At 41.0% G+C, this 15,111-nt stretch overlaps 1 protein-coding gene across 1 annotated transcript; it reads right to left on the minus strand.

Annotated features, from left to right (window-relative positions):
* Positions 1 to 144: 144 nt before the first annotated feature.
* Positions 145 to 5,810, minus strand: LOC105548930 (chromosome unknown open reading frame, human C12orf74). The gene is made up of 2 exons (XM_011993181.1): positions 5,527 to 5,810; positions 145 to 2,252 (listed from the first exon to the last, which is right to left on the minus strand). Exon 2 carries the CDS (start codon positions 2,089 to 2,091, stop codon positions 1,543 to 1,545), a length of 549 nt encoding a protein of 182 aa, XP_011848571.1. The 5' UTR covers positions 2,092 to 2,252; positions 5,527 to 5,810; the 3' UTR covers positions 145 to 1,542.
* Between the last annotated feature and the right edge of the window lie 9,301 nt (positions 5,811 to 15,111).

Consider the following 15,111-nt stretch of genomic DNA (forward strand, 5'->3'; position numbering starts at 1 on the left):
CTCTATTGATCCCATGAACCCATGGGAGCCCTTTGATCCCATGAGCAGGTTAAGGAACATTTGGAGTGGAACTGCTCAGCTAAACCCAGCATAGAGAAACTCACCCCCAGGGAACACAGAGATTTATAAGAAACAGTAACTGTCTGTTACTTTAAGTGGTTTTTTTATCTAGTAATGGCTAACTGATACACAAACATAACAATTTGCATTTTCCTACTGCTTGGTAAGTATCTTCTACCTTTGTTGATACATTTAGGCCAAGGCGGATTAAAATCAACAAAGAACGTTTACATGGATGTTATCCTTACTGCTATGAACATTAAACTATTGCTTGAAGATTGAGGCCCAGTAATAAAACGGCAGCTATTTCTCCAAAAAAATCCTCTGTGACTTTTCAAATGAAATGAGGGCTTTCCTGCCAATCCCGCAAGTCAGGAAGATAAAATTGGGCATGGACCTTTCCCTTGCTGCTACAGAAACTCTTCATCCCTGTCAGGGATGGCAGATCCATTGCTACAACCAAGGGGCCATGCTGAAAGTTCAGAGCTGGTTTCGGAAATGACACAGACTACTTCATTCTGGATAAGGGCACAGTCTGTCACAACAGGTTATTTTAAAGGTCACCCTAGATGTAATCAAGACATCTTGTTCCTTTAATTTTTTGTCCTCTAAATTTCTCTGTGAAAAGCTGTTGAGTATCTCTGGCCTTTCTATTTTCTCTACCAGACAAAACGTATTACTAAGTGGATGTTAATTAAGCCACAGGGCCAAGACATTGACAATTCAAAATGAAAACTATGACTGCATATGGCATTGTATCCTGCCCCCAAATGCTGTGCTCTTAAAGGGAGACTCTTGAAATGAAAACTCTTGCACCTATAAATGTGAAGAGTGACTTGAGTGCTGTAAAACAAAGTGTATTGGTTAATATACCGTCAGCTTTGTTACGTCAGGGCAGAAATAAAAATCTAATAGTAAATAGTCAACAGATGTCATAGCACCGGAGAAAATAAATGCATACTCACCTGGATGGGTGCAATTCTTCTCCCTGAAATAAATTTTAAGAATATGTTTTAGTCTTATTCAAACCCATCCCGAACTCCAAAGCAAACATGTTGAAAGGAGAAACAATGAGCCCTCCTAGTTAAAACATGTTTTACATTTTGGTGGGATTGCAAATTTGAATAACTGGCTCTTTCTCCCCTTTTAAATCAGTGACACCACATTGTCTTTAAATAGTGTGCATTTGCAAGAGGGCCCCCATTGCTCTCGGGTACCTGACAGACCATCAGTAAGCCTGGACTTGGTGCATCCTTTCTTAAAGTGCCTCCAAGGACAGAAGGAAGTGAGCGAGATCATTTTCTTTCTTCCCCAAATTGCTGCCCTCCTTTTACTTAAGAGCCAATGCTTCCTGAAGAGAATGTGTCCCCTCAGTGTGACTTCCTGTGCTGTCTCCTTTTTAGGATCTACTGGCCCTTGGGGGAGCGACGCAACTCTGAGATCTATTTTGCTTTGTGTTTCGCCAACTGAGAGGCCGGAGGCTTAGAGCTGTGTTACCTGAGGACTAGGGCGTTGTGGGGTGGGGCTGGACAGGAAGGGGTCTTCTTGCAGCAGAAGAGAGGCCTGGTGAAGGGACTCTTCACTGACAGGCTGAAGCTCAGGAGGGAGACACTTGTCAGTGGGCTGGGTTTGGGGCTCCCGTGAGTCAGCTGCATTCAGGGCCCTTTCAGGTTCAGAGGTCAATCTTGAGTGGAGTCTCAAGGGTGACAGCAAGTACGAAGAATCCTTTGGGCTTCCCGGCAGGCTCTTGGAAAGGTAACGTAGGGAGCCCGCAGGCTCTCTCCAGCTTCCCCAGGTGGGCACCTGCAAGGCATCCTGCTGAGACAGTGAGTGCCAAGTCCCACAGCCACGGGTCCTTAATCTCCTCAAAGTGGGCGAGGTGGAGATGCGGCCTGGGGCTTGCCGGTCAAACTGGAGGAGGCTCCCCTGGTTCTCACAGTGCTGCTTTGGCAGGCTCCTCAGCGGGGGCCGAGGAGAGGCTCCGCAGTCTTGGGGTGGCACCTCTAGACAGAATGACTCTGTTTTCTCCATAAAGCTAAGAGGTTCTACCGTGGGTAGAAGGTTCCAGAAGACGTCTGAGTTACTGTTCTCTGGATCACATGGAGGGTGCTCAATTTCTGCATCCAAGTGCCACACTTCCTCTAGTAGTTCTTTTCCTTTTCCAGAGGAGAATGTCAAGCAGGTTGCTGCATCTTTAGTGAGGAAGAGCAGGCTGTGGAATCTGTAGCAATTGAGGGAGACTGCAGTGAGAAAAAAAGTTCTAAAATTTCAAAGGAAAACTTTTAATTCTTCATAGGAGATAGAGCTCAGTTCGCATCAGCATCCTTTACCTTCAGAAGGTAATTAATATATAAGACTCCAGCATTCTCATCTAAACAGCGTATTGAAATCTGTTTACTGTCTACTTAAAATTCCTTCTAGGTTCAAACAAAAAAGCCTTTAAAAACTTTGATCACTTAAGATACTTCCCAGAAACCACATAGCTCCTCTCCTTGTGATTATTCCAGTTTAAGAGAATCAAATATACATTAAACCCTCCTATCATCTGCATTTACGTGTGAAAGTACATACTTTGGTACATTCCGAGGATGCAAGAACAAGGAAAACAAGGTTCCTTCCCTCAAGGTTTAAATTACAGAATGAGACAGGCTTTGAAGGTAACTGATGTAAAGTATCTGGCAATGTCTTTTATCTTAGATTCTATCAATCTTTACATTTCGGAAAAATGACTTGCAAGTTTGAAAAGAAAAACCCAGATGTCACCAGGTACCCTACTGTTCGTGACTGGAGGTGTTTTTTGCGATCCACGCATGCCGAATTATCTCTTCCTATGCTCAAGAAAAGCTGACCCTTCTATTTCACAACTTGATTCATGGGAGTGGCTTACTGCAGTTTCGTTATTCTGTACTTTCCCACATGAAGAAGGCATGTGTGGGAGAACATCAATCCTTACACATCCCCTATGGCATGAGAGTTGATGCTTGATGATTTACAGACCAGGCGTGGGACTGTGGGACGGGCAAGAGACCCACCTTCCCTGGCCCCAGATGGCGTGGAAGGTGGCTTCAGACTGTGCGTGGATTGTTTGTGGATGGAACATTAGTAGTTGACCGTATATTCTAAGATCATCAATAATAGTTTTAGTAAGTTTATCATTCTAAAGCAGAACTCAGCAATCTGAAACCCTTTGGCCACATTTGGATTGCCAAAATGTAAGAATGGCTAATAATTTACTTCTTATAATTTTTAATTGCAAGGACAATACTTTTTAGTAGAACTTTTCTAGAGTATATTATCTGTTTCTTTAACTTGATATAGAGAAGGCTGAAAACCAATAAACCTTTTCCTCATTACCTGGCCTCATTCTGTTGACTATCATTCCAGTACTTTGCCAAAATACAGTGATTACTACTATGTTTACTCTAGTTCTGTGGAGAATACAATAATTGTTGCAGGTTTTTACAGCCTCTGAATATTCACTCCCACACCAAATGACCCCACACTGATGTACTCCCTAATTTTTATTCCTTACTTCTCACTATGTTTTGTGTACTTGCCTATGGCAACCACTCTCTCCTCTTTGTTTCTTTTAATCTGTGTCAGGCATAGAAGTTCAACAACCTTGTGAATAGATAATTAATAGGCTGTTAGATCTATTCCCATCAGTAGAGGAGGAGCTCAGTGTTTTAACATTGTCATAACAATGTTGTGACTTGACATTGATTTTGGGGATTTTGTGATCTATTATTTTGCTCCCTGAGTCTTATCTTGTTTAAGGTCAAATAAGTCCAGGCACAGAGGCTCATGCCTGTAATCCAAGCACTTTGGGAGGTGAAGGTGGGAGGATCACTTGACCCTAGAAGTTCAGGACCAGCCTGGGCAACATAGTGAGACCCCATCTCTATAAAAAATTTTTTTAAAGGCCAAATGAAACCCACAGGTACTGGATTTTAGACTGGTGAGTTGTTTGAGGAACTACTTAGATGCAAACTAAAGTCAATTCAACTCTTATTCACAAAAGAAATCTAAAATTCCTAATGTTGGGTTTGCTTTATTTTGAGCTGAGGGCTCAAAATGCATGAGGTACCCTTTTTTGCAGAGTGGAGGAAAGAAGGCAATGCCAGTTTAGGAAACTTACTTTCAGTTAAGGTGAGATTGTATTATTTTTGGTTGTAGATTGGTAATTCCTGGATGCTGCTTTGAAGGTTGATACTAACATTGTTGAAGAGGCATGAAATGGTCCCTCCTAACTATTGATAAAATAAGGTACAGTATTGCTACATGGAGAGGCCAGTTCCTCATCAAATCTATAGGTACTTTGTTTCTTTTTTGTTTTCTTTTTAGAGATGGAGACTGGCTGTGTCGCTCAGGCTGAGTGCAGTGGCGTGATCACAGTGTACTGTAACCTCAAACTCCTAGCCTCACAGAATCCTCACGCTGCAGTGCTCCTGCGTAGCTGGGACTATAGATGCTTACCACCATACCCAGCTAATTTCGAATCAATAGGTACTTTCACACATACATACAATCAGGGCCATTCTATTATTTTTCTCCTTTAGAAGACTGTCAAGTTCTAGGCAGCAACAATGTTAAAGGAATTCAGTATATTTGCTTAGGCACTTGCATAATAGTTAGATCAGATTTCTTAGTCTTTGGGTTTCCCCTCTGTCCTTTTGGCCTTTTCCTCTCCTCTTTTGAGGAGTTAGGATACAGCTTTGGGTTTCCTTTGTAGTCGTTCGGACACAGGGGTGTAGCTGCTGGTAGAAAACTACTTACGGCCAATAGGATTCACATCGGTAAGTATTATTTATTAGCCACTGTCTTAAATATTGGAACCCAGGCAATAGTAACTGCTGACATGATGCACTGCAGAAATGCTGAAACTTTAAAAACAGCAGGGCTTTGGGAGGTGGTTTGCAGAGAGGCAGGAAGAGCTCAAGAGTAAATGGATCTGGTTTCTCTTCCAGTATCACCGCCAACTGGCTGTGTGACCTAGGACAAGCCACTTCTCCTCTGCCAACCTCTCTGCAGCATTTACCAAGAGGTCATCAAAGAACCTCCCTCACAGGCCTGTTGTAGAAATTAAATGAGATAATGGCCAAGGCTCCTGGGAAGCTTTCCCTCAATGACTACACCCAGTGGGTCTGGTAGAATCAAAAGTTAACAGTCCATCCATTCATGCTAACTCTTCTCCTTTATGTTTAAAAGAGGTAATTAATACATGACCATCATAAAGAAAATTCACCAGCCTTTGACCTTCCAAGCCTTGAGAATCCAGCAAACAGCCACCCACACTGTTAGGGAAGCCATCTCACTGTACTAGAAATGAAACCATTATAGGTTAATGATTCACTAATTCTAATGAGACCTGGGGAGATCAGCAAAACAAGCTAACCTGATAGCAACAGGACAAAAGGAAAGTGCAAGAGAGAAACACAGAAAGCAGCTGAATGTTACCTTTAATACCTGTGAGACGGTCTGTCCCAACTGCACCCAGATGGGTCCTGAGGCTCCTCAGAGCCTGAAGAACCAGAGTGAGCTACCGGAGGAGGGCTCAGAGCAACCAGTTCCACACCTGTTAACAATGCGCCCTCCCGGCTAAGTGAAAGCAAGCTTGCTACCAGCTGCAACGAGGAACTGGTCTCTCCCCTCCTTAGAGACATTTCCAGTTATTTGTTTATGAAAAAGCCTAAAGGGAAGCCAGTACAGAATCTAGGGCAGCCTAAGAACAAGCCAGGTAAACAATGGCTGATCAAATACAGAAATGATGCAAATGTAGCTTTTTACTTCCTCTTGGGGCGTTCAATAAATCATCACTCATAGTTTGGTGAAGCAGTTCTGGGTTTCTATTTCATTTATTTTCTCTAAGGTTGTGAGACGCATTCTTTGGGACTCTACTTTCTTCATATCATCAAACATTTTGTGTTGATCTATTTTATTAATGACATGCTTTGATAAGCATTGAATAATAGAGGAAATGATTAGAGCACCAGGGAGCGAATTTGGGAACATTAGTTTTCAAATAATTAAAATGCAAATGGAAGAGCATTTATATCTACCAGTATTCTCATTAGATCAGTACCCCAAAGAATATTTATTTGATGCCTAGATGGAGATAATGCATATGTATGCAGCATTAAACAAAAATGTCTATAGACTTTATCAAAACAAAGTCGAAGTAATTCTAATGAAGTCTAATTCACTGAAGTTTTCATTGCTTGGACTCATTACAGACACTCTCCAAGCCCTGGAACTAAAATTTTTTCTTTTTCTTTTTTTGAGACAGGGTCTCACTCTGTCACTCAGGCTAGAGTGCAGTGGCACGATCTTGGCTCACTGCAACCTCCACTTCCCAGGTTCAAGCGATTCTCCCACCTCAGCTTCCTGAGTAGCTGAGATTACAGGTGCACGCCAAGAGGGCCCAGCTGACTTTTGTATTTTTAGTAGAGACGAAGTTTCACCATATTGGCCAGGCTGTTCAAACTCCTGACCTCACGTGATCCACCCACCTCGGCCTCCCAAAGTGCTGGGATTGCAGGTGTGAACCACTGTGCCCAGCCAGAAGTCTCTGTTTAACAAGACTTCCAGGTGATTATTACATGGGTTAAAATTTGAGAACCACTGCTGTTAGGGGAAAAAAAAGGTCTAACTTATAGATGTTGGCCTTGTGATAACCTTTATATTAGTCTTTAATTCTCTCATATTGATCTTCCTAGAACATCATTGACTTAGAACTTTGAAAAATGACTTGATCTCCTGCCCTCACCACTATTGCCAACATTACCATAACTCAACCAAAAGTAGGATATCAAAAAATATCTATTTTGCCAGCATGGAGCCTGCGTAAAGAGTTCTGAGCTCCTGCCAAGGACGTCTAGAAATGAATTGCTTCAATTTGGGAAGGAAAAAAATGAATGAAGTCTTTTAGCTTTTAGTTTGTGGAAGGAAGGTCAGACTTTTATCTACCAATCCCCTCACGCACATGGGATTGTGAAGCTGTCTCTCCTAGGGGATAATGATAATGGAATATTTGATCCCAGTGCAAAAACTGCCAACCTCTGGTTGTAACTTCAAGAAGGAAATTAAGGATCTTACAGAAAGGTCACAAAGGATTATCAGGGAAAAAAATGTGCCACCTCCATCTGATTTGTCAAGGAGATGGCAATAGGGAGGCATTTTGGGTGGGGAAGGGATGCCCTAGAGTCAGCTTTTCCTTCAAGACCCTGGGGCAACCTCACTGTGGCCCTTTCTCAGATGACACATGGAGGTGTTCTCCAATAGTGCAGAGGGAACAGCTTGCCTCAGTGTTTTTTGCCTGTGTGTAGTTTTATGTTTATGTATGCTTTGCTTCAATGAAAAGTATACCTTAAAAAGTGTCTATGCTAAAAGATGACAACCTGGTTTGCTTACTTTCTGGCTTTGAATTGGCAAATTCTTAAAAGATATTTTCTTTCTGGTTGTTGGAAAGAGGTATGAGATTTTTTTGAGCTTCTTTTTAGGTTTTAGGGTTACAAAAATTCAGGTGTGTAATATAGCTGGACATGGTGGCTGATGCCTGTAATCCCAGCACTCTGGAAGGCCAAGGCAGGCAGATTGATTGAGCCCAGGAATTAGAGACCAGCCTGGGTAACATGCTGAAACCCCGTCTCCACAAAAAAGTACAAAAATTAGTTGGGTATGGTGGTGGGTACCTGTAGTCCCAGCTACTTGGGTGGCTGAAGTGGGAAGAATGCTTGGGTTGAGGTTGCAGTGAGCCATGATCATCCCACTGTACTCCATTCTGGGTGACAGAGAAAGACCCTGTCTCTCAAAAACAAACCAAAACAAAAAAAAAAGGTGAATATCAGATGAATATCAATGCATTTCGATATCTTTCAATACTTCTGAGTTATTTATTCAGGAAAAGTTTCTAGGTAGTACATATTCTGAGCTGTTTCATACCCCAAAATGACTTTATTTTGCTATCACATGTGCAGGGCATGGAATTCTTGCATCATGGTCTTTTCCTTTAAAGGTCCATAGACTTTTTTTCCATGACTTTCAGTCATTAATAGTTGAAATAGGAGGTCAACAGAATATTTGCTCTTTGCTGGGTACCATATTTTTAAATTTTTTAAACTTCTTTGTGAGATTGTGTATGTTCTATTGAAGTGTGAAATTAATTTATATATATATATTATTTTATTGGAATTAGGTCTTGCTATATCACCCAGGCTGATCTCAAACTCCTGGACTCAAGCAGTCCTCTTGCCTTAGCCTCCCCAGTAGCTGGGACTACAGGGAATGCAGCTAATTTTTTATTTTTAAATTTTTTTTAAGAGATAGGGTCTTGGTATGTTGCCCAGGCTTAAGTTTTTTCTTTCATATTTGAAGGTAGAGATGTTTACCTAGCATATGTCATAGTGGGTTCTGTTTACCAAATATCTGGTGTGTACTCTGTATTATTTAAAATATTTTTTCTAAATAAGAAATATTTTCTGTGCTATTTGACATTTATCTCTCTTCCACTGATTCTCTTTCTTCATTCGCATTCTTCATTCTCTTCACTTCACTCTTCACTTTCTTCATTCTTTCTTCACTCTACAGAGTGAAGTTATCGCTCCATTCTGATATTTTATCTTTTCTCTACATTATTTTTATTGCTTTTACGTTAGGGATAATTTCTTGACACCATCTTCTACTTGGCTATTTTGCTTGTTCCATTTTCTGCATAGTCCAAATTGCCTTTAACTGTTTCCATAATGACTTTAACATCAATTTTACTTTCAAGATAAATAGGAGTATTTCAGCTCATTTTTTTTTTTAGACGAACTTTCACTCTTGTTGCCCAGGTTGGAGTGCAGTGGTGATATCTTGGCTCCCTGCAACCTCCACCTTCTGGGTTCAAGCGATTCTCCTGCCTCAGCTTCCCAAGTAGCTGGGATTACAGGCGTGTGCCACCATACCCAGCTGATTTTGTGTTTTTAGTAGAGATGGGATTTCACCATGTTGGTCAGGCTGGTCTTGAATTCCTGACCTCAGGTGATCCACCCATCTCAGCCTCCCAAAATGCTGGGATTACAGGTATAAGCCACTGCTCCTGGCTTTGCATTCTTTTTTTATTGTGAAATGTTTTCATGGTGGCAGACTGTAGGTTCTTGATTCATGTCAAAAATATGGATTATTTAGTGTGTCATGAACTGAGGCCTATGATTAACTCAGTTATGTGTGGTCTAAAAATTGAAGTCAAAGAATCATGAATTATAATTTCTAACTTTTGCTGTTTTTTGAAATAACTCTGTTTCAAAGAGTAGCTCTACTGAGCCATCTTAGAACTTTTTTGCTTTATTCTTATGACTTGTAAGCTCTTTTACTAGGCTCAGTCATTATTCCATTTGCCATTCCTTAGAGAAGGATATCTTTGCTTGCCTGGTGTTGATTTGGGGTTAACAAATGATTTCACTGGGTTCTGATTGCTTGCTCAGCAATTTTGCAGGTTAAGGGGCAGGGACCTAGAGTCACAGCTGCAGCCACAACCAGCACATAAGCTGGGTGCCATCACACTCATTCAGGAATGAAGGGCTCCCAGCCTGGCCAGTCCTTTGCTTGCTTTCAGACTTGTGACCAAGAGCCACATCTGAGGCCTTCACGGCCACTGTGCATTCATACAGCTCAAGTGAGAGGACCTGAAGGACTGGGCTTCCCATGAATTCCCTATGCTCTCTTGCCTTCTGAGTCTCGGAACAATGCCATCTCACCTCTTAGAATTGGAGTTTTAGCAGACATTTGTTAGCAGCCTCCCTGCACCCATGATCCATTCTCCTTTCCAGAGTCATGATTTCCATTTAGGTTCCATGTGTTTCTCCATGCTTATTTTATTCCCAGCTTAAGGGGTGGAACACTAGACCTTGGCTCAGTCAAATCTGCATTTCAACCCCCAGGCTGCAAGGACAGGTTTAGGAGATCAGCATGTGACCCAAGCCAGTCCAGTCAGTGTGACTCTCAGAAATTTTGCAGAGAATCCTGGGACAAAGACTCTTTGCTGATGGATGTGGAAGAGGAGGCAGCCAGCAATGGGAACGGTTGGCAGACACCTTGAATCTATGGGGTGGAGGAGCCAGTCTTAGAATATATCTGACACCATGACAGGCAGAGCGGAGTTAGAAAGAACAAAACAAAACTGTGCTTTAGTGACATTCTGAGTAGCCGAATCAGTCCTCCTCCAATGCTAGAAAGAGATTCCTCTACATTTGTTTCCCCATGTCATTAAATTTCTTTTGTTGTTAATCAATGTGGAGTCATGCTTTCTTTGCTTACATTCAACTGCATCCTCACAGATAGAGAGGCATCTGTGGGAGTTTATTAGTTCCTCTTCCTCCCTTCCAGAAAGATTGCTTTCAGAAAGAGGGCAGCTTTCAGCGTCTTCTTTTGATCCAGGACCACTCAGACTGTGTCCGTGATTCATTCTCATGCTGCTAATAAAGACATACCTGAAACTGGGTAATTTGTGAAGGAAGGAGGTTTAATTGACTCCAGTTCAGCATGGATGGGGAGGCCTCAGGAAACTTACAATCATGGTGGAGGGGAAGCAAACACATCCTTTTTCACATGGTGGCAGCAAGGAGAAGTGCCGAGCCAAAAAGGGAAAAGTCCCTTATAAAACCATCAGATCTCATGAGAACTCATTATCAAGAGAAGAGCATGAAGATAACAGCTCCCATGATTAAATTACCTTCCATCGAGTCCCTACCACAATACGTGGGGATTATGGGAACTACAATTCAAGATGAGATTTGGGTAGGGACACAGTCAAACCATATCAGACTGTATCTGAAGAATTAACTCTTCTAGATTTCTAGATTATAGGTTAGCACCAATCCTTGATTTCCAATGGTCATGCAGAAGTGTTTCCAATGTTATTTTTTTATTTTTTTTATTTTTATTTTTTGAGACAGAGGTCTCACTCTATCACCCAGGTTGGAGTGCAGTGGCGGGATCTTGGCTCACTGCAAACTCAGCCTCCCGGGTTCACGCCATTCTCCTGCCTCAGCCTCTGGAGTAGCTGGGACTACAGGCACCCGCCACAATGCCCAGCTAATTTTTTAAATATTTTTAGTAGAGATGGGGTTTCACAGTATTAGCCAGGATGGTCTCGATCTCCTGACCTCGTGATCCCCCCACCTTGGCCTCCCAAAGTGCCAATGTGAATATTTTGATGGTTACTGTATTAGTTTTCTAATGCTGGATAACAAATGACCATACATTTAGTGGCTTAACATATAGCACACATTGATTATCTCACAGTTTTTGTAGGCGAGGCATCTAGACACAGCTTATCTAAATTTTTTATTGTGGCCTTGTGAGAAGGCTACAATCAAGGCATTGGCTAGGCTGCATTCCTTTCTGGAACTCAGTGTCCTCTTCCAATCTCATGCAGTTGTTGGAAGAATTCAAGTCTTTATGGTCGTAGGATTGAGGCTTTCAGTCCACAGAGGCCACCTCCAGTTCCCTGCGATGTGGTCCTCTCCAAAGGCAGTTCAGACCACAACTTGCTTCTTGAAGGCCAGTGGGACATTTTGTCCCTCCAGTCTGGTAAGATGGAGTCTTATAAATATATTGTAATATAATCACAGGAGTAATAGCCCATCACCTTTGCCATACTCTATTGGTTAGAAGCAAATCCCAGGTTCTACTCACCCACACTTGAGGGGAGGGAGTTACTCAAGAGTGTGGCTTGGAGGTAACATTAGGCTGTGTCTCTCACAGGCATTTCAATAGTAATTGAGATTTGTTTTCTAATTAATGTGTAAATAGGCTAAGATATGTCCCACCTTCTAGCACCATACCCTTCTTTTACTCTGTTTTTGATGTCAGATTGGCTTGAAGAATGGCTTTAAGTGTTTCTGAGGGATAGAAGCTAGTGTGGAAAAGTGAAAGTAAACCAAGCAACTGTGCATCAGAGAAACTTAGGAAGAAGGCACAGCTGAGGTTCTGCAATTCCTAAGGCTGCCCCTGGCTCTGCACCAGCCCGTCTGTTTGCCAAGACCCAGCAGAGACACTGTGGGGTTTATTTCTTCTGTTTAATTTTAGTGTGGGCTGCTTTGAATTTTGCTTTGATAATCAACAGGGGCTCACAGTAATGCTTAGACTTACATGAATGAATTTGTTTTGATATTGACTGAACCAGCAGCAAATCGTCTACCTTGGAGAGTGAGGAGATGGGATTTAGGTGTGAAATTCATTTCTGAGTTGTGCTGATGTCCCAAGCGGCTGCTGATTTACCTGGTACATTTCACTCAGCTCAACTCAACCAACTTTTAGTTCTGACATTTCTAAAGTAGTTCCCTTGTCAAAATTCTAGATGTGAAGAAGTTAGTAACTGCAAAAACAGTCAGCCTTGGAAATGAATTTTAAGAGCCAATGGGGGAAAAATAAGCCTGTGGATTTTATTTTTAAATGTAGCAAAAATAGAACAGATAATTAGGCTGAAAATTATCCTATTGCTGGTTCTTTTTGGTGATTTAGGACCCATTGTAAGACTTCATTCACTTTCCTGTGATTTCTGTCCCTAAGTCATAATTCTAGCATGATTACGTCAAAATTATCTCCACAGTAGTCAATTGCAGGGTTACACACAGCGAATTAAGACTTCAGGTGGTGAATAAACAGAAACAGCAGGAATCCTGGAAACCGAGAGCCATAAACCTTCTGTTCTTCTGAAAATGCTCCTGAGGACAGCAAAGAGTGGAGAGAGAAGAAAGAAAATGTGGCTTGTCACATAAAGCAAGAATTATTTCTAAATGAAAGGAAGGTTCATTCAATTTTCTTAAATGACACTCATGAAGTTTTCTCAAACAAGGGAACTCTATAAGAAGGATCAAATTACTAACACAATTTATACAAATAATGCAATGAATGTAAAGCTTTTTCAAAATGTAATGCCTCTTATTTCCTATTTTCTATACAACCTACAGTCATTGTATAAAGACAGAGTTATCTTTAAACTTTTGTGACCACAGAGCACTTTACCTGATTTTATTTTTTGTTTCCTTTGCAGGTAGAAATATTTCTCAGATTATTGTTTAAGGGATTATCATAATCAGAAATTGATTTATGCTTCATTTTCCATGTATGGTGAGAGCACTTATTGGGGAATGATCCGTGTGCACGGCTGATTATATCACATTAGATAGTTAAACAACCACTTGCAATGTATGGGTGTTATTTCTTTTGGCAGATGTTGCTGTATTTGATTGTTATACATTTTGTTTAACCCTGGAAGAGCCCTTGTGCATGGTTAATGATGTCACAGCTCATAAGATCAGTCAAATTAGCTTAGTAAGGATTCTATGGATCCATTTTGCATTGTCTGAAAAACCAACAACTTTATTATTATTTTCTGCTTCTCATAGATAAGGATAATTTTTTTCACAAGCAGGATACTTTAACGTTGTATCTAACAATAACTCTCCTGCTATCTTTCAGGGCAGGATGAGCAAATGAGTTTAGGTAGGTTAAGAAAGACCAACTATATTCCAAAGAGGCTCATGAGAGTAAGTGTGGATGGCAGGGTATTGAGAGTATTATTTATAAAAATGGCAAAATGGTTTATATACAATCATGCATTTTTTTCATTTAACAATGTATCATGGGCATTCTTCTCTGTCATTGAATATACATAAAATTTAAGAGCTATATACTATACTGCAGGATGGAATTACAATTATGTAATCACACCTGAATTGATAGCACTGTCATCTAATATATAGTAGGACATTGCTCAACTAGACTGGTTTTCCTCCACTCCTTCTCCCAGTGGTTGGATCCTTTTTCCCTTGGTTTGAGTAGGGCTGATTTTCCTTTTCCCTTCCCCCAACACAGAACCAAGACTGCTCAATCAGAACAGCTTATCACTGTTTCTGCATGTGATTGGTTAGGAGTTGACAGGCATTACAAACTGGGCCATCAATACTTTTGCTGGCCTTCAAAGAAGCCGGTGATCTTTGCTCTTTGATTACATGCTGCAAAGATGATGTCAACTGGGATTTGCTCATAGTCGTGTTTATTACTGATACGATTTGGCTGTGCCCCCACCAAAATCTCATCTTGAATTGTAGTTGTCATAATCCCCACCTGTAGTGAGAGAGACCAGGTGGAGGTAATTGAATCATGAGTTTCCCTTCCCCTATCGTGTTCTTGTGATAGTGACTTCATTCTCATGAGATCTGATGGTTTTATAAGGGGCTTCACCCTTCACCTGGCACTCATTCTCTCTCCTGTCCTCCTGTGAAGAAGTGCCTTCCACCATGATTGTAAGTTTCCTGAGGCCTCCCCAGCCATACAGAAAATTTGCAGCCTGACAATGAGATAGAAAAGAAAACCCCATTTTCTGGGGAGAATTCAAGCCTACTGCAGAAATCTGCATAAGTAATGAGGAGCCCAATGTTGATCATCAAGACAATGAGGAAAATGTCTCCAGGGCATGTCAGAGAGCTTCAGAGGTAAGATAGTTACCATGCAGGAGCACCTGCCTTAAAGTGAAGTCAGCTCCAGGAAAGGAAAGCATGAGGATGCCCAAAGCCAGTTCTAATCTCTTAAATTTCCCAGCTATGTTCCAGATCCTCCCTTTCAAAGCATGTGTCAGCTAGGTTTCTGTCACTAGTAACCAAAAGAGTCCCAATTAATGTGGAAGTAAGATAAAGCTAACAGAAGTTGAGATGTTTAACTTGTGTAAGAGAAAACTGGGGTTATATGAGAATTATCATCTGTATTGAAAAAGTTGTCATGTATGTTTAATGGGTACAAATATACACTTAGATAGAAAAAATAAGACCTGGTGTTTGATAGATCAATAGTGTAACCATAGTTAATGTAAATCAATTGTACGTTTCAAAATAGCTAGAAGAGAATGATTTGAATGTCTCTAGCACAAAGAAAAGTATTTAAGGGATGCATATTCCAATTACACTGACTTAATTATATGAATGTATTGATGATCACATATACTGCAAAAATAAATGCAGCTATTATGTATCAATAAAAATAAATTAATTCATTACAAAAAGAATCACG

Source organism: Mandrillus leucophaeus, unplaced genomic scaffold (genome assembly GCF_000951045.1).
Source record: "Mandrillus leucophaeus isolate KB7577 unplaced genomic scaffold, Mleu.le_1.0 Scaffold427, whole genome shotgun sequence".
In the NCBI taxonomy this organism is placed as follows: Eukaryota; Metazoa; Chordata; class Mammalia; order Primates; family Cercopithecidae; genus Mandrillus; species Mandrillus leucophaeus.